This window comes from Lagenorhynchus albirostris, chromosome 3, assembly GCF_949774975.1.
Source record: "Lagenorhynchus albirostris chromosome 3, mLagAlb1.1, whole genome shotgun sequence".
Taxonomy (NCBI): domain Eukaryota; kingdom Metazoa; phylum Chordata; class Mammalia; order Artiodactyla; family Delphinidae; genus Lagenorhynchus; species Lagenorhynchus albirostris.
Genome location: NC_083097.1, coordinates 169,312,897 through 169,331,557, shown reverse-complemented (window position 1 = coordinate 169,331,557; position 18,661 = coordinate 169,312,897). Strand labels below are relative to the sequence as shown.

General features: G+C 57.0%; 1 protein-coding gene across 11 annotated transcripts in view; it reads left to right on the top strand.

Annotated features, from left to right (window-relative positions):
• The first annotated feature begins 1,969 nt into the window (after positions 1–1,969).
• The window catches only part of TCF3 (transcription factor 3), a 35,775-nt gene continuing 19,083 nt past the window's right edge, over positions 1,970–18,661 (top strand). For 2 of the 11 annotated variants that reach the window (XM_060145682.1, XM_060145681.1), the window contains exons 1-3: positions 1,971–2,159; positions 4,079–4,210; positions 7,406–7,478. In XM_060145682.1, the coding sequence (XP_060001665.1) occupies positions 4,139–4,210; positions 7,406–7,478 (145 nt within the window). In that variant the 5' untranslated portion in view covers positions 1,971–2,159; positions 4,079–4,138. Of the gene's footprint in view, positions 2,160–2,530; positions 2,550–2,697; positions 2,966–4,078; positions 4,211–7,405; positions 7,479–18,661 lie in introns of those variants that run through there. The other 9 variants (XM_060145677.1, XM_060145678.1, XM_060145676.1 and 6 more) reach the window with 9 other exon arrangements.

Below are 18,661 nucleotides of genomic sequence, written 5' to 3'. Positions count from 1 at the left end.
AGTGTCCAGCACCAAGCTTGGCACACTATCTGTGCTCAGTATTTGCATGGCCCATGAATGGATCATTCCCCTGCTTCGGTGGGTGTGTCAACTCCAGGAACACTGGCCCCATGCGGGTTAGAACCTTAGCATTGTCGGGGGAGAGGGTGCTGGCCCGACCTGAGTGAGGCTGGGGTCCCGGAGGGGCCTCAGCCTCAGCCTGGTCCTTGAGAAACCCCTCAGGCTAGGAGGAAGCCAGAGCAGACCATGGACTTGTGCGTTCATGGTTGGCCCAGGGAAAGACTGTGGGCTGAGGGGACCCTCATTTCGGACACCTAGGTCTTACAGTGGGGAGAGGCCGCAGGATGAACACACATGTCCTCAGCACCTACTCTGTGCCCATCAGCACCTACTCTGTGCCCATCACCCTTCCATTCTCCTGATGGGGAAACTGAGGCCAAGAGAGTGGCAAGAACTTGGCCGAGGTCACAGTGATGCTGGGAGGGATGAGGGATTTGAACCCCGACCCCAAGACCCTCAGTCCTCTCCCCAGACCTGTGGCACATGGAGGCGCTCTGGCCCAGACGGGGTCAGGGTGAAGGTCAGCCCAGTTTGCATGTAGCAGGAAGAGGCTTTATTAAAGGAGCCCCATGAGCTCCCCACCTGCCCCTGGGGTCTTCTCCACCCCCCTCCCCCCAGGACCCCCACTTTTCTTCCTTCCTTTCAGCCCTGCTCCCTGGACCGAGGGCTGCCCTGAACTGTGGGAACTCAGGGCTGCAGATGGGGTGGAAGAGCCTTCCAGGCAGAGGGTACAGCCAGGGCAATGGCCCAGAGATGAGAATGAGCGTGGCAGGTTCTGGAATAGTGAGGAGGAGGAGGAGGCCGCTGAGGCCGGAGCCCAGTGGGCCAGGGGTACCCGTGGCCTCTTCCCAGCCTGCAAGGGAGTGTAGCTTTCTCTCTGAGGACACAGGGGGCCACGAAAGATTGTGTTATTTTAAATTATATTAATTATTATTTTTATTCTGTAGGGTCTATGGTTCCCAAAAGCTGAAGAGCCCCTGGCTGTGTGTGTGGGGCCTTGGGATCTAAGTGGACTCTCAGACCACTGAGAGTCAGAAGCCCTGGTCCGGCCTTAGTACTGCCCAAACTCAGGTCCAGATCCCATTTTATGGATCAATAAACTGAGTCTCAGGCAGGCAAAGGCAACCAGCAAGTCAGAAGCACAGAGCGGGTTACACGTGGGGCTGTCTGACCCTAAAACAGAGCTGGCATCGGTGGCCTGGCAGGTAAGATTAGTCTGAATCGTTCTCGGGGGGGGGTCTGAAACGCTCGCCACACCCAGCACCGGGGTCCAGCATTAGGAACTCAGATACGACCGAGCCAAAACGGCCGTGCGGGCGGCCACGCAAACCTGAAAATAAAACTGCAAGCCCCACCCCCTACCGCTTCTCGCGGCCTCTAGCTCAGAGAGTCCTGCCTCTTCCTTCATTGGGACGAGCGAAGGGGGCGGGGTTGAGGCGGGGCCTAGTTACGAAAGGCCGAGGGCCCCGCCAATCAGGCTTTCGCACTCTCCGATTGGCCCCAGTCGCTCTGCCTTATCTTTCCATCTCACTGCCCTACCCGCTTGCGTCACGCAGTGCACTGAGACCACGTGCGCCTCCGCGCTGGAAGATAGTCCCTGCCCTCGACCCCGGCCGTTGGCCGACGGAACCCCAGCGCGCCCGCTCCAGGCTCCTGACTCCGCGGGACCTCAGCCGCGTTCAGCGGAAGCGTGGGGCGGGCGGCGGCGGCCGGGCGAGCGGGCAACGGCGGAGGGATCCGCGGACGGCGGCGGGGCGGGGCGCGCGCGGGGCGGGGCCTGGCAGGGGCGGGAGGCGGGGCGCGGCGCGGGGTGGGGGGCGGAACATGTCTCCCGCCGCAGGAAGATGAGGCAGCGGCGGCGGCCGCGGGCGTAGCGGGCCGGACCGAGCCCAGCGACGCGGCCGGCGGGCACCGCGGGCTCCTCGCACGCCGCCTCCGCCAGCGCCTTGGCCGCGTAGGGCCCGCGGGGCGGATACGCGGGGAGCCGGGCCACGCGCCGCCGCCCACGCGCGCCCTTCGGGGCCGCGACGCCCCTTTGTCCGGGGGGGCCGTTCATGCCGCCGCCCCCCGTGCGCTGCGGGCCGGGCCACGCCGAGCAGGTGAGCGCGCCGGGACCGTCCGCCGCTTGGTGTCCGGCGGGCCGGGCCTTCCCGCACGGCGGCGGGACGCGGGGACCCGGGGACGCGGGGCGGGGGCGGGCGGGGGGCGGGGGGCGGCGCGGCCGGAGTCATTGTTCTCCAACTTTGCGCGCTGGAGGGGGCCGGCGACGTGGAGTGCGCGCTCGGGCCCGCGCGCCCCCGCCGGCCGGCACTTCGGGAAAGTTTGCGGAGCCGGGCGGGGGCGCGGGGGGCGCCGCGGGGCCGCCCAACTTCGCGGCGGGGCAGCGGCGCAGAGGCCGCGAGCGCCCCTTCCCCCGGGGGCCCGGCCGGCGGCGGAGTTTGGAGGGGAGCGAGTGAGGGAGAGGGAGCGTCCTTTTGTCTGCGGGGAAGGTGCGCCGCGCGCCTGCGGGCTCGGGCCGGGGGCCGGGCCGGGGGCCCCATCTGTTCCGCGCTCCGCGGGCACGGGCGGCAGCTTCGGGGCGAGCAGCGCGGTGGCAGCGGCTGCGCCCCGAGCTTCAAAGGGTTCCCGGGCTGCGCCGCCCGCACCGGCTGCGGGGGGTGGGGTGGGGATTGGTTTCCCGGGCCTCCTCCCACCCCTCCCCCCCCAAAGGAAGACGTTTCTGCTTCTCTGCTCCCAGGGTGGCTTCACACGTCCTTCGAGTCCCCTTCGAGCCCCCAAAAGTTCTCGTGACACCCCAGAAGTGTTTCAGCTCTTCTAGAGAAGCCTGTTTAGCCCCCTCAGATCTGCCTTAAAATCGGTTTCAGCCACCCCACGAAAAAGTGCGGTTTCGTACTTTTCAAAAAAAGTTAGTTTCACACGCTTTCCAAAAAAGAAAAAGCTTCGCGGGGGAGGGGTTGCGCTGGGGCATCCGTTTCACACTCGTCTCCAGTTGGCAAACAAAGCGGGGGTTTCTCCGCTTCTGAGGTCGGGTCTCCCTCGATCTCGGAACCCCCTTTCGCTCGCGACCCCCGCCCGCACCTGGGGCTCGGGGAAGAGAAGCTGGCGGGACTTCACTGTCTGACTGTGGGACGGAGACCCTGTCTTCCTCTCTTTTCAGGGTGTGGGATGGGGCCCGGCAGGTGGATCCCCCCCATGCTAGAATGGAGCCCCTAGGGACCATGCGGGGTGGGGGGAAACCCTGGTCTTGGGACCCCCACCCCCGCAAGGGATGTTTTCAAAGTTGCTTAAGAATAATTCCCGGATACATCATGACAATAAAACAATCTAGGGTGTTGTTTTTTTTTTTTTTCCAGAATTTGGTTGTTTTTTATGGGGGGGAGGAGGTTAAGTGTAGTGGGAAGCTTTGCGGGTAGGTCCCTGCGCGGGGCGTCCCCCCTATTTAGTTGTGGAGCAGGAAGGGGGTTTCGCCGTCTTGTGGATTTCTTTTGCTTTGAATTTGGGGGTGACCGGGCCTTCAACGTGCTCTGACAGCTGCTGGGGGGGTGTCACCAAATTTCCCTTGGGGCGGGGCCGGGTCGCCCCTCCCCCTTCCTGGGGTGGGGCCAGTGGAAAGCCTGAGGGTGGGTGGAAATGGGAGAGGTGGCGGGGAGAGGGGCGGGTTCTGGCTAAGCTGGGAAGGGACCACTCCACCCCGCATCCAGTTTAAAATTTGCAACTTGATTCCTTGGTGGTCGCAGAGGGAGTTCAGGGAATGTACTCTGCGCTCCCCCCACATTGTTCAAACTCCCTGAGGGCTCTGGGGAGGGGTCTCTAGGGGCCCCAGTCCCTGAATTCTGGCTGTCCCACCCCCATGTCTCAGAGTCTGGGAGGGACGCAGCCTTGGAAGACCCAGATCCAGAGCAGTTAGAGGGGCTCTTAAAGAGTTCTCCCCCATCTGCTCACCTCAGCCACTGTCACTCATAGCTCTTCTTTTCTCCACCCCTCACCTCTCCTTGCATCCGTTGCGGGCACCCTGCAGGGCTGTCTCTAGGCCTGAGGAGCCCACCCCCGGTCCCTGGCTCCCCGTTGCCGCTGGAGAATGAACCAGCCACAGAGGATGGCGCCCGTGGGCACGGACAAGGAGCTCAGTGATCTCCTAGACTTCAGCATGGTGAGCGGCCCTCTCCGTCCCCCCCCCGTCGTCTCCCCCCTGCCCCCCGCATGCCCAGCTGTCCACACTCCTGCGTCCCCCAGACATTGGGAAAGAAGCTTGTGCCAAAAACACTGCCAGCATCTGGACCTCAAGCTCCTATGGGTTAAAGAGCCCCAGGTGGGGCTAGGGGAATTGGGGCGCCCTCGGATGGATGGGTTGACGCCTCCGCGGCGGGGTGCAGCTTTGGGGCCCTTGTCGGCTTCCAGAGGCACCCGTCGTCATCCAGCTGTTTGCCCAGGCACAGAGTGGGTCCAACCCACCACTTTTCAGTTGGGGAAACTGAGGTCCGGAGCGAGGGAGGGACTGCCCATGGCCTTTAGCTTTTCTCTGGGGAGGCTCGGCTGTGAGGCCCCAGCTTGGCTCTGGGCATGCAGTGACCTTGCCTTGGGACCTGTAAAACTGTGTGATCGGGGTTATTCATGCTCTCGTGGGTGCTAAAGATGGTGGGAGCCCATAGTCTAGGTGTCCTCTGTGGAGACCTTCTGTAAATGAGGAGAGGTCACAGGCAGTGGACGTGTGATTCCTCAGTTTATTGACACGAGAGCCAGTGCCGTGGGTCTACGGGGTGGCGGGGGGCAGGGGGATGTCCTCACACTTCCCAGGCGGTGTGCTCCATTTGACACAGCCCGTTCCCCAGCCAGGCCGATGGAGGTTCAGAGAGGGTACTGCCTTCCAGAGGTCACACAGCTCAGGCGGGCCCAGGGAGGCTGGGAGCTGGACCGTCCCTTGGAGGGCTGGGGGCCTTGGTTTGCCTGTCTGTGCAGTGGGCCACCTGTGTCGGGGGGAGGGGGGGTGGTCTGCGTTTCCTCACAAACCCAGGAGCTGTGTGTGGACTCCCTAAATCCTGCCCCCACCCCTCCCCCAGCGAGCACTATTTTGGTTTGAAATGGGTTCAGGGAGGATGCTTTCGGTCTGAATTTAATTCTCTGCCGGTATGAGGCCCAGGCCACTGAGGTCTGTCGAAACAAAAGTCCCCAAACTGAAACGACATCATCCGCCCTGCGGAAAAACACAGCCCACGGGACGGAGCGGCCGCGGCTCCGGAAGGGCCATGCCGGTATTTTTAAGCCCCGTTTTATTTTTGCGTCCCAGCTGAGGAATCAGGGGTGCTGTTCAGTTGTTTTTTTGTTAAACTGACAAGTCACAGACCACTGGGCCAGAACAGACCGGCTTGGGGGTCAGGGGAGGGGGTGGTACAGGTTCTGATCTCGCCCCCCCCACACCCACAGCCTCAACCACTTGCCCACCACCCCCTGCTGTCCAGGGGGTCCAAACTCCCCCGCCCCCCAGCTCAGACCCATTTCACAGATGAGGAAGGTGAAGCTGAGCGTGCGAGGTGCCCAGTGTGTGTCCTCTGGGAAAACCCAGAACTGGATTTTTGTTCGACCTCCTTGTTCCCGTGAGGAGAGAGGCCCTGAGGCAGCCCCCCATCACAGGAGGCTCACACCCTTTTCTTCCCACCTGCCCCAGAGACACTGAGTTAATTTGTTTTTTTGAAACAAATTTTCGACTGAAAAAATTTTGAAGGGAAAGCGCTTCTTTGGGGTAGGTCCCTCTAAAGTCAAGGAGGCAACTGCCAGTTCAGTGCCAGGAAAAGCGGCTCCTCCTAGCTGGTGAAACTGCACCTCTGCCCCAGCCCTGAGCTTCGCCTGCTAAGCTGGTGGCTCCGAGGGGGTGTGGGCCTCAGGTGGTCCCTGGGTCTGACGACAGCCGTGAAGGGCGAGGGGCCGGGGAGGGTGCTGTGGGCTTGTCTGGTGGCCCGACCGTGCTCCTCTGAGCTTTGCGTGTGCAGAGGCCCTTACGTGCCCACGATGCCCACGTGCGTTTGGGTTTCATAACAGCCCGCGCGGTGCGAACGCTGCGTCCGTTTCACAGAAGGGAATACTGAGGCTCCGAGGGGGGTGTGGGGGCCTGGCTGGGCTGATCACAGACCTTCAGTGCCCGCAGGACACAGACCAGTTCCCTCCACCCACCCCACCCACCCCGCGGCAAGTGCCACGTCAGCGGCCCCTGGCACCCTGGAGGGCGAAACAGAAACAGAATTGAGCACCACCCCCCTCAGACTCCTGATCCCCAGGCCTGCCCCTCCCCCAGCACAAGCCTCAGTGTCCCCAGCAGGAAAGGGGCCCGCCTTGAAGCCAAGGCCCTGGGTGCGGTGAGCACAGCCCTGCCCCCGGAGAGGACTACAGACCCCGTGAGAACCCGAGTCCTGGGTGTGCCTGGGTGCACACCTGCCCCGAGTCTGCACTCGCCCTGCCAGCTCAGCCTGTGGCCTCAGTTTCCCCTTCTGGAGAACAGGGTGTGGGGGCAGGACCCCCTTTCCTGGGTCACTCCCAGGGCTTGTGATGCTGCCCCAAGTCATGCCCACAGAACGCACACCCCCATGTCCTGCTTGTCAGCCGCTCCCCACAGAGCCTTAATGCTGATTGCGGCCACTCTAAATTGCTTGGTCCCCAAAAGAACCTCTGAAACTCAGGCCGTTGGGGCAGGGCAGGGTCATGGTTTGTTTCTTCTGCAGCACGAGGGTTTGTTGATGTTGGGTTTTCCCAGTTAATGCTGCTAAGCTGTTTAATCTTGAGGGACTTAACACTGGGTTTGGGTGAGCGAGTTGGGGGGGTCGTGGCCATGCACTCACACTTGGTGCCCGCCCACCCGGGAGAACTGCACTGTCATTGGCCGGGAAGGGTGCAGCTCTGAGCCCGGAGCCCGGCTCGTGGGGGCCTCCCCGCTCACCATCCCAGTGGTGGGGCCTGGCTGTCTTCCCTGCACTCCCACCGCTCGGGGTCAGGGGCTCGTGGGGAGGTGGATGCCGGGCTCCTAGGGTGAAGGTCGGGGTCCGCGGCTGGGACACGGGTGGGACAAGCGATCCACCTGGGAGTGTAAATGATCTCATTTTTTATAAAGTCAAAACTTGGAGAAAACTTTGGATCACTTTTAAGCGGATACATTGTATCAAATGCCTTCATGTTATTTCATTCCCGTAAAACAAATACAGAGGTAAACAGGGGAGTTTTCCCTGCTCCGGAGGGGCACCGGGGAGCCTCTTCCCACCAGGGCCCTCGGGGCGCCTCGGGCCTCCTGGGGGACAGGACCCCGGCAGAGCTGTGGCCCTGGGCTGTGCACCCCCCCCTCACCCCCTCTTTCTCCCCGCAGATGTTCCCCCTGCCGGTGGCCAATGGGAAGAGCCGGCCCACCTCCCTGGCCGGGGCCCAGTTTGGAAGCTCAGGTAGGACCCTGCTGGCTGCCTGGGGGCTTCTTGTTTGCTTGAGGAGATCACCGCGTGTGAAGGGTGGGCCCATGGAGGGTGAGGGGGGGCAACCGTGGGGTGGGGCTGGCTGCCGGGCGCAGTCTTGTGGACTAGGCACTAAGGGGAGAGGTGTTTGGGGGCAGCGCTCAGGCCCGCCAGGTGGAGTGGGGGTGAGGGGCCTGGGGCGGAGGTCCAGGTGCCCATGTGGGCGTGCGGTGGGGGGATGGTGAGCCTAAGGGAACCCCAGGAGGCGGCTGCCGCTGTGCTTGTGTGATTTGCCTTGGGGCTAAGGGAGGGAGCCCCGTGGTCAGCATGGTGTCACCGTCCACCCTGCCCCGAGAGCCTGGCCCCTGGTCCGGGTGTGGGGGACTCTGTGACTCACGAGGGCCTGGGTGAGCTGGGCACTTGAGCCTCCAGGGTCTCCTTGGCCCCAGTGGGGTTCTGGGTGTCCAGTCTATCCCCAGGGAGGGAACCTGAGGCCCAGGAGGAGTGTGATATGGAACCCCAGCTTTCTCCAAATCCTGTTCTGATCCTGGCTGTTTTCATTCAAGTATGTATTAGGTGCTGATCGTTGATGAGACCTGGCACTAGTGTGATCACCTGGCCTGGTTTGTTCGAGGTCTGGGGGGGGTGTTCCTGGGATCTGGGACTTTGAACGTTCCAACTGGGGTCATCCCAGGCACACCTGGATGAGCTGGTCACCCTGCCTGGTACTGAGTGCAGAGGACATGGCCCAGGGAGGACAGATGGCATGGCCTCAAGGAGCATAGAGCAGGGGTCAGGTTGCAGAGTGGTGGGGAGGGCAGTAGGGGCTGTCTCCACAGAGGTGTTTGGATGTTTGAGCAGAGGCGTGGGGGCTCAAAGGCCCTGGGGCAGCACCATGCCTGGCGAGTTGGAGGAACAGTGAGGAGGCCTGTGTGGATGGAGCAGAGTGAGGGAGGGGGAGAGGGAGGAGGGGTGGGGAGAGGAGGGGGGGAGGGCAGGCCGTGCAGGGCCTTGTGAACTCGGGCTTTTGAGAGGAGCCACGTGCATGGGGAGGAGCCCGCTCTGGCTGTTGGGAGGATATAGGGGACCCCTTGGGCAGGCCAGAGCTCTGCACGGACTTCAGTATCTTTTTGGGGTCTTGGGATGGGGGCCGTGTCCCCCCATGTCTCTGGGGTCCAAGATGGAAAGGTCTGTCTTTTCCAGATTCTATCAGGGTGTCTAGTGGGCTCTGGCTGGAGGAGGAGGGGGTTTCAAGGGTGGTTTGTACTCCCCCCACCCCCCCCTGCAAAAGGAGGGACATCGTGTTGCTGACCCCACTGCCCCACGCTGGCCTTCCTGTCCGCCTGAGGAAGTGGCCTCAGGGCTGGCCAGAGTCCTCCCTGAAGTGTGGAAATCCCCACAGGCCACCCTGCCTCCCCATTCCCAAAACAGCCCTGGGGAGCAGGGGGTGCTGCTGCTCCCCTGCCTCAGGCAGAGGGTCAGGCCCCGGCAGGCTTCCTGGAGGTGGTGGCACAGTCCCTCCCTCATCTTCCCCCAGGTCATCCCCCTGCTCTCTCCTGTTGCTCAGTGTCCACTTGGGGCCAGTAACCCCCAAGGAAGGGGCCCCTCCAGGACACCCCATGCCTGGCCCAGCCTGACTGGGACCCCTGTGAATTTTGCAGGTTGATTTTGTGTGGTTTCTGTAGCTGCAGCCCGCTCAAGGGCCCTGCCCTGGCCACTTCAGGTGGGGAGGGTCCAACCTTGTCCCGCTGCACATCGGGCTGAGTTTTCTTCTTCCCCACGAGGGTTGTGGTGTGGTTGGTCCAGCCCAGGAGGTCTCCAGTTCTGGACACACAGCTGGGGACCCCTTTCCCCAATTCATTTGAGCAGTTAGTGCTGTCTGGGGCGGGGGAGGGGGCACAGGACCGGGAGCCCTAAGACCTGAGCTCAGAGGTTCCCTCCTTGCTGCCGCTTCAGGCACAAGGCAGGCCGTGTCACCTGACACAGGTGGTGTGACTGCAAGCCTCAGTTTCCTAGTCTGTAAAATGGGAGTCTCCCCATCGGCAGAAGGTTCAGCGAGTCCTTGGGCGTGAAAGTGCCTTATAAACTGAGGCGTGGGGCGCATCTCGGTGTCTGCCTTGAGGGGGTGCAGGGGTTCGCAGCTCCAGACCCGGGAGCCACAGGATCTGAGACTGGTCCCTTTGGGGGGCTCTCCCAGCTCTGAGCTCATTTCCCTACTCCCTTGTTGGTGGAGCTGGAGACTCCAGGGGAAGGTGGGGGGGGTGGAAAGGTTGGTGGTCCAACAGCGGGATAGGGCTTGGGGAAGTCACCCCTTTCTGAGCCTCAGCTTTTTTCATCTGTAAGATGGGTCACCGCCCTGCAGACGGGCAGTGTCGCTTTAAGGGGACAAGAGTTTCTGAACGCTAGTAGGTCCCGCTCAGCCACATTCTCCCCTTCACCCTCCTTGCACGTCTTGGCCTAGTGTCTCTCTACTTAGAATTCCTTTGAGTCAACTTGCTTCTTTTAGATTCACTTCGAAAGGGCACTTCATGTTAGGAGAGGAGCAACCCAGGCCAGCGGGGACAGGTCTCTGAGGAGGGGTCTCTGAAGGTCTCGGGAAGAGGAGCTGAGCGTGTGGGGTGTGCGGGCTGCTTGCGCCGTCCCTGAGGCCAGAGGATTTCTCCTCATCATCTAGAGCAGAAGACTGCAGAACGGGGATAATTTTTCCACTCCCTCCCTTTTGGGAAACCCCAAGGCACAGATCTCTCAGTGGCAGCACGTCCTCTGCCACAACCTACAGGGTCCGAGGCCCCACGAGATATGGGGAAACACCTGCTGACACCGGAGGAGACGACGTCTTCCCTGTTTTCCTGTCTCACAGCTTTCCTGGTCTGTGTGACTCTAAAGGTAACGTTCCCTTGGGTACAAACCTAACAGGTAGGCAAGGCGACATCTACCCTGGTTCAGCACAGCTGTGCGGTTATGGCCTCAGAGTAAGTTTCCGGCTAGAACTGCCAGCCGTGGACTTGCTTCCACAGTAAGAATGTCCCTCTGGCGTCCCAGTGCTGGCTGTTTCCAACCTCCTCCAAATGTGCCGTTTCAATGGGCATTTACATGTTAATCATGGGCGATTATCTTTCCAAAAGCAGATTGGCCAGATGAGTTATTTTTTGATGAATTTCTGATCACTACCCCCTTTTTTCTTGGATTTAGTGAACTTTTTATTTTGAAATAGTGATATATTCACAGGAAGTTGCAAAGAAATGTGCGGGGCGGCCCCACACGCCCCTCCCCAGCCTCCCCAGCTGTCAATCCTGCAAGTTCCTCACATGACACCAACTCGGGAGGCTGACCTTGGTACGATCTACAAGAGTTTATTTGGATACTGTAGTTTATTCACAAGATCTGCGTGCCCACATTTGTGTGTGTGTAGTTCTGCTTGGTTTTATCCCGTGTGTAGTGCCATGAAGCCACCACCGTGGTCTGTTCAGAATTGTTCTATCGCCTCATGACCTCCCACCTGCTGTCACCCACCACCCACCACCCCTCACCCTAACGACCCCTGATTTACTCTTTTCCATCTTCCCAACTTTGTTGTGTCGAGAATGTTACATACATGGAACCATACAGCATGGAACCTTCTGAGATTGGCTTTTTCTGCTGAGCACAGTTCCTTGGAAATCCCTCCAAGTTGTTGGCTGGATCAACAGCTGGTTCCTTTTTATTGGTATCTGGTGAACTTTTTAAAACAACAGCAACAGTAACACTTATCAACAGCAACTTAAGTCAACATTTGTTGAGCGCTGTATGCCAGGCACTGAGCCTGGATAGTTTATTCTGAGTCCTCACTCCTCACAGGTTGGTGAAATAAGGGCGATTGTCATCTCCATTTTACTTACGATGAAGCTGAAATTCAGAGTTTATTAACCATCTCAGCTAGCCACCCAGTGTTGTTTCCCTGTAGTGTCTTGTACTGCTGCACTGTGCTGCACTTACTGATTTGTAAGAGCTTTTTATAGAGGAAGGATGTTAGTCTTTTGTGATCTGCAGCCTTTTCCTAAGTTTTCACTTATAACCGTTGTTGATGATGGAGACTTTTAATTTTCCTCAGTGCTTTACAGGTTTCAGTTTTATGTTGTCAAGTCTTCTATGTTGTTCTAGCTTTGGTGCCATTTCTGCAAAATCCTTGAGAATTAGATGACACAGTCCATTCTGCATTGCAGATGTGACAGTCATGAATGTGCCTGTACCTCATTCCATCAAGTTGAGGAATATACGGGAAAAGATGCTGGAGGGCAGAAGAGCATGCCTTTGCAGTTCTTGGCAGAGCAAAAAAGTGAAAAATAAGTGGGAGGTAGAGAACCTCAACAGTGAAGTGATCAAGGTTGAGCTTATGCAGCAGTTCCTGGCCAAGGGCACACATCCAGCTCACCCGTGGGAGTGCTCAGAACACACACCCCTGGGCCCTGGACCCAGAGACACTGATAAAAAGCCTGGGATGGGGCCTGTAAGAGTTTCCAGGCAATTCTGAGGGGCACCTCCAGTCAGAAGCCCTTACCTTTAAAGGCCATGCCTTGTAAAAGAGATCATACCGTTCTTATAAAAATTGGTCACATACCGTGCACAGAAAAAAACCTGTAACATAAAGAAAGTGACCAAAAAAAAGAAGTGACCAAAGTATAAGCCATATTCTTTGAGAACAATGTGGTAAAACTGGAAGTGAAAGACCAAAAAGCGTAGAAATAAGTAAAAAGCTTAATGACTTGGAAATAACAAAATTCTTTTTTGTTTATCTCTTGGGTTAAAGAGGAAATTAAAACAGGCTAGATGGAAATCAGCAATAATCTAAACACACTGAAGCTACAAGGTGCAGCTAAAGCTGTATTTAGGGAAGAATCATAGCTTTTGACAGTCTTCAGATACAATGAAAAGAAATGGAGTAAGCATTTAATTTAGGAAGTTCTAGGACAACAGAATAAACTCAAGAAAACCTTTCTTGGTGGTTCGAAATACCTTAAAGCATTTCCTAAATTGCCATTTACCCATGAATTTTTGTCTCATCTTTTTACCTTCCTGTTACTTTAGTACTACCTGGTGTCAGTTACCGTAGCTTTTTAGAATTATTACTAAATTTTTTTTTTCTTTTTCTTTTCTTTTCTTTTATTTGGCTGTGCGGGGTCTTAGTTGCAGTGTGTGGGATCTTCGTTGCCACATGTGGGATCTTTAGTTGTGGCGTGTGGGATCTTCATTTGTGGCATGTGGGGTCTTTAGTTGCAGCATGCAGAATCTTTAGTTGTGGCATGTGGGGTCTTTAGTTGTGGCATGTAGGATATAGTCCCCTCTCCAGGGATCAAACCCCAGGCCCCCTGAATTGGGAGTGTGGAGTCTTAGCCACTGGACCACCAGGGAAGTCCCCTAGTTACTTTAGCTTTGTGGTGTTTTTATAGTCTTCAATTGTTGTTTTTCAGGGTCCCCCACCCCCACCCCATATTCAGACATGCTGATTCTTCTTCATGATCTTTAGAATAACTGTTATGTCTCCTCCCACATCCCTCCAAAACAAACAAGCCTACCTGTTGGGATTTTGATGTTATGTTAAATTCATAGGTAAATTTCGGAAGAACTGTTTGTGTTTATAGTAGTGCATTTTCATATTTTAAGAACTTGGTGTTTTCTTCCTTAAGTTTTGACCCTTAATATTAAGTTTTTAAGATAAACTTTGAAAATGAAAGCATAAGGCACTTAGCCATTTTATAGTTTTCTTCCTTAATTTGCTCACATACTTTTGCAGTGAGGGTTGTTTCTAGGTGTTTTAGGATTTTCCATGCTGTGGTTTGGGGATCTTTTTTACCATATTTTCTACCTGGTTGCCTCCTGACATCCCCTAATTATTTGCATTCTTCCCTTGGCTTGGTTTTCCAGGTAAATCATCCTCAGGTCTCTTCCATCCTGGTGCGGAGGCCATGTGCCTTTTCACATCAGCAAGTGTTCGTAGAACCACATTGGGTGTGTGCTGTTTGGCTTCTTGTCAGCAGGACCGAGCCTGATCCTGGCTGTTGATTCAAGATAGATCTCTCTGACTGTCTGTGTTTATCATGTTCAGGGCGTTTCCTTCTGGTCCTATGTGACCATCCACGCGAGTGATTGGCATCACTGTGGTGTGTTGGGTGCCTCAGGACAGCCCCTGGTTTCCTCCTTCCCCACGTCCTGACGCTGTCCATTAATGGTTTTTCTCACCCAGCTATTCCCTGAATTTTGGGTTTGGTCCATATCCTTGTTTAGCTGCCAGACCAGATCTGCCAGCATCCGTTTTGCATTTTGCCTGCGTTCCCATGTCGTGTGGCACTGAGGCTTCTTGTGGCTCCCTGCCATGTTTCTGCACCAGTTTCTCTGGAACAGTCTCCAGCAAGTGGGGCCCCCCATTCTCTGGGCACTGGGGAGCAGACTGCCACCCTGTTTGCATGTGACACTTTCCCCAACTGCTTTATTTCTGCTGCGGCGATTGGCCTGTTGCGATTTTGTCCACTCCTCTTGTAAATTCTAGCATTTTGTTAGGGGGGAAAAAATCATCCGTTTCAGGCACATTTAAAAATGGTTCATGTTGCATTCTTTAATAATATAGGAATCCGGGCTTCCCTGGTGGTGCAGTGGTTGAGAGTCCGCCTGCCGATGCAGGGGACACAGGTTCGTGCCCCGGTCTGGGAGGATCCCACATGCCGCGGAGCGGCTAGGCCTGTGAGCCATGGCCGCTGAGCCTGCGTGTCCGGAGCCTATGAATCCATGTCTCAGTCCTGAATCTACTTATTCTTTTCGTTCCCTTGTCCTGGACCCAGCTGTCTCGTGTCTGTATTGACTTTTTTCCCAAAGAATCTGCTTCATTGACGAATCGATCTTTATCAATTAACTGCTTTTCTCTTCACTAGTTCTATTTAATTTAGTTAATTTATCCTTTTTTTTTGCCATGCCATGTGGCTTGTGGTATCCTAGTTCTCCAACCAGGGATCGAACCCGGGCCCTGGCAGTGAAAGCGTGGAGTCCTAACCACTGGACCACCAGGGAATTCCCCACTACTTCTGTTTTAATTCCTCCCGTTTTTTTAGTTTTTCTTTTCTTTTTTCTCTTTTGACTTTTGAATAGAAGGCCCGTTTGTTTATCACTGTTCTCTCGCCCAGTAATCATGTTGAGGGTTATAGATTTCCCTCCGAGGACCACTTTGGCCATATCCTGTTGGTTTCAATAATGCGTATTTTCGTTATTTATTTTTTTATAGATTCTTGGTAATTTTTTTTTTTTTTTTTTTTTTTTTTTTTTGCGGTACGCGGGCCTCTCACTGCTGTGGCCTCTCCCGTTGCGGAGCACAGGCTTGGTATATCTATGTGCGTCGGATTGTCTTCCTGAGTCACTCGTTCCAGAACTGTTTTCTGTAGGTGCTGTGTTCTCAGCTCTCAAAACAATTGAGTCTGCATTTGTCTTACACTTTCCATGCTTTTATTTTAGGTTTTCCCGTCTTTATACTTTTTCCTTGCAGTCGTGCCTGGTGTTTTTTCTTGGGTTGGGTTTGGAAGGCTGTGCTGCTGGTGGTTCTAATGGTTTTAGGGAATGTGCTGAAGCCTCCCGAGTCTGGCTCCTTCGGCCTCAGGAGTGAAGTCACATCTTGTTGTCCTGCAGGAAAGTGTTCCTCCCCAACCCTCCTGTTTGGTATAAACACGTTGCCACTCTTTAGAAATGTTGTTTCTCTTTGTTCGCAATGTTTGTGTCCGGCTGAGAAACACGTGTCCTTACTGTGTTCATTCTGCCACTTACGAGGCTTCAGTCTTCTCATCTGGGAAGTGAGGTTGATGGCGGCCACTTAAGGGTTCAGTGGGATAAACCACAGGAAGTGCCTGAAGCAGCACGACACCTGCGGGCTCTGGTGCCCGTTCTTGGGATGGCGTCGAAATTCCACTTAGTTTAACTTAACGCGTGGCCCAGATGTGCTCAGCATCCCTGCACCATTGCGTCCTCCAGACTCGCAGGGTCTGTGCTGGGACTCCCCTCCCTTGGGGTTGTTCTCCAGGGAGGGGTGCGGCTCTGGATGTGCACCTGGCTCCTGCCTCTTGTGAGGGGCAGTGGGTTGGGGGTGGAATTCCTGGGCCCTCGCCTTCCTTCTCTCAGCTCCAGCCCCATGGGTGTGTCATCGTGCGTGCGCAGCCTCCAGGGAGCGTGCGCGGGTTTTTCCGGGTTTTTCTCTAACTCCAGGTTTGGGTGTTTTTCCTGTTCCTCCCGGGATGCCGGCTCCGGTGTCTGGGCTCGTGTTAGGCCCTCGTGTCTGTTGTCTCAGAATCCCCCCTTCCCTGGTGTTTGGGGGCGTCTCCAGAACCCACCCTTCTGTTCGATCACCTTTTCTGCATTGTCACTTCTGCCTCGCCGCCTCTGACGCTCCTTTTTTTTTTTTTTTTTGCAGTACGCAGGCCTCTCACTGCCGCGGCCTCTCCCGTTGCGGAGCACAGGCTCCGGACGTGCAGGCTCAGCGGCCATGGCTCACGGGCCCAGCCGCTCTGCGGCATGTGGGATCCTCCCGGACCGGGGCACGAACCCGCGTCCCCTGCATCGGCAGGCGGACTCTCAACCACTGCGCCACCAGGGAAGCCCCTGACGCTGCTTTTAAAATCTCTTGTGAATTGGCAGCAGAAACTTCTTAGTTTTTCCTGCTTTGGCTCTTACTCTCTCCCTGAAGCCTTATCTTCCTTCTATTCTACCGCACCCACAAGCTCTGCAGTTGCCTTGAGGATGCATGGTGGTGGTCTTAGATGTGCTTCTGGGATAAATCCTAAATCTGTGAATGTCCATCTTCTGTGTTCCGCGCTTGTTTCGCCCTGGGCCTGTTTCTTGCAGGGAGGTCCCAGCTGGGATTCTGAGCTCATACTTGGCTGAGTGGTGGGGTGGGCGAGATCCTCCCAACCTCGCCCTTGGACAGAGGGGTCCCCCTTGAGACTGAAGCAGGATGGGGTCTTTCTGCTGTTGCTTTGGTCACGAATCTGAAATTCACAGGAGGGAGGGGGCAGGGCAGTTTCTGCAGCTGGGGGACCCCGTTCCTCTGAATTACCACGCATCTGTGGGCCCCCCACCTGAGGACCAGCTCTGCCCATTGGGGAAGCCTCTGGGGTTGGGGGGGTTGCAGCTCCGGGGGTTCAGGAGAGGTTGGGTTGGACCCAAGCCCTGGTTTGGGGGACCATCTGCTCTTGGAAATGGTGGGCTGTGCCCTCCACTCACTTCCCCTCCAGCCTCAGATCCGCTTGCTTGGGCGCAGCTCCAGGTCCCCTGTCTCCCCACCCCCACTTTCAGGGGCAGGAACGGCAAGGGCTGTGAGCCGCTCCGGCACTTTTCCTCCAGCCACTTGGAACCTGCTCCCTCTGGCGGGAGCTCCCTGGCGCCCTGGAATTCCTAGCAACTTTTGAAACTCTGAAGGCCAGAGACAAGCGTAGCTGCTTGTGAACACGGAGGGGCGAATGAAAAAGGGGGCGCATATAAGGCATGAGGGGGTCTGGGGCATGTCGTGCATCTCCCCGCAGCTTTCCTTCAAGTCTGAAGTGATGTAAGAGTTCAGAAGTTGCCCCAAACATCACAGGAAGAGAGGTGAGGACCCCACTGGCCCGTGCAGGGAGGCCCCGGCCCACTTGAGGAAGGACTTTCTCCTGACTCACACCTGTGTTGGGCTTGCCCCTCATGAGACCCCAGGTGCTGCTGAACAGGCCACCATCCCGTTTCTCGGGGATTTTAATTCTAAGGGGAAAAAGCCAGAGGGGGAGCTGACGGCCTTGGGGAGCTGATAGTGGCGGGAAGGAAACACTTACGTGAGGACCAGCAGACGGCTGCCCTCAGGTGCTGTTAATTTTTTCTCAGCTGTGATCATGGTGCATGGTGGTTATTTTTATTGCCGTTGCTACTTTAGTCTTTACCTGGGGGGGCCACACGTCCAGCACAGCAGCCGCTTAGCCACACAGGGTCATCTACTCGTGCGTTAATTAACATCTCGTCGAGTGGGGAGCTCTTTCCGCCAGTCCCGTGGTAGCTGCCTGTGACCGCAGGAGGATGGCACTGCCGGAGGACATTGTGATTGGCTGGATAGTTATCAGAGCAATGAAGAGGCCAAAAACAGATACTTGTCGAGGTTGTTTGGGGGCCAGCCCTGTTCAGGCAATGCTGGGGACAGGGGGCCAGCAAGGCAACCTCCCTGACGGGCGATGAAGGTGTGGGGACCACTGGGGCAGAGCTTGGGTCGGGGTTGGGGATCTGCTCACTTGTTGGGCAGGGAGGAGTGAGCTGGGGGCGAAGGGCGGTCAGGGAGGGGTCTAGTCTTTACCCTGAGAGCAGTGGGGAGCCATGGGAGAGTCTAGAGGGAGGGAGGAGAGGCAGGTTTTGCTTCCAGAAGCTCCCATCAGGCTGCTTGGGGTGGAGTGTGGGCAGGGAACCTGGGGTGGGGGGGACACTGCTGTACGGATGGGGCTTGACCCAGGGGACACAAGGCCGAGCCAGGCTCTGATCCGAGACCACGGGTAGGGGGCAGTGGAGTGAGGGAAGGGGAGAGCACGGCTCCTGGGATTTAGCCCGGGCACCTGGGTGGTGGGGTGCTGACAGAGCTGGGGCTGCAGCACGAAGCCCCTGACGACCATGGCTACGTGACAGGTTTGTGGTGGGGACGGTGCAGGGCCATGCCTAGGCCCTGTGACCACGTCTTCTCCACACTCCAGGTGCTGAAGTCTGGTAGTCTGGCTACTTCATACGGAGGGACTTGCTCCTGGAATCTTCTCCGTGCCTGGGTCAGCAGACCTTCCCTGTGAAGGGCCAGACAGCTTCTATCGCAACTGATCTCTGCGTTGTAACCAACACCGCTGTATACAGGGAACAAACGTCCGTGGCCATGCGCCAATAAAACTTTACTGACAAAAGTAGGCAAGGGCCATACTTGGTCCAGTCACAGTTGGCACACCTGCCCTGGAGGAATCAGCCGGGACGGAGGCCCCTCAGAGGGGCCTGCCCCCCCATGTCATCCAGCCAAGGGGGTGTCCGACACCGGCTGGAGCCCGGGCTGGGCGCGTCCAGCTGTGCCACACTGGTCATCCTGGCGGCAGCCCTCACGGTGGGCAGTTCTGTCACCCAGGCTGTCTCGGATCAGATCTGAAACTCCGAGGGGCGGGTGGTGCCCTTGGGCACACCCA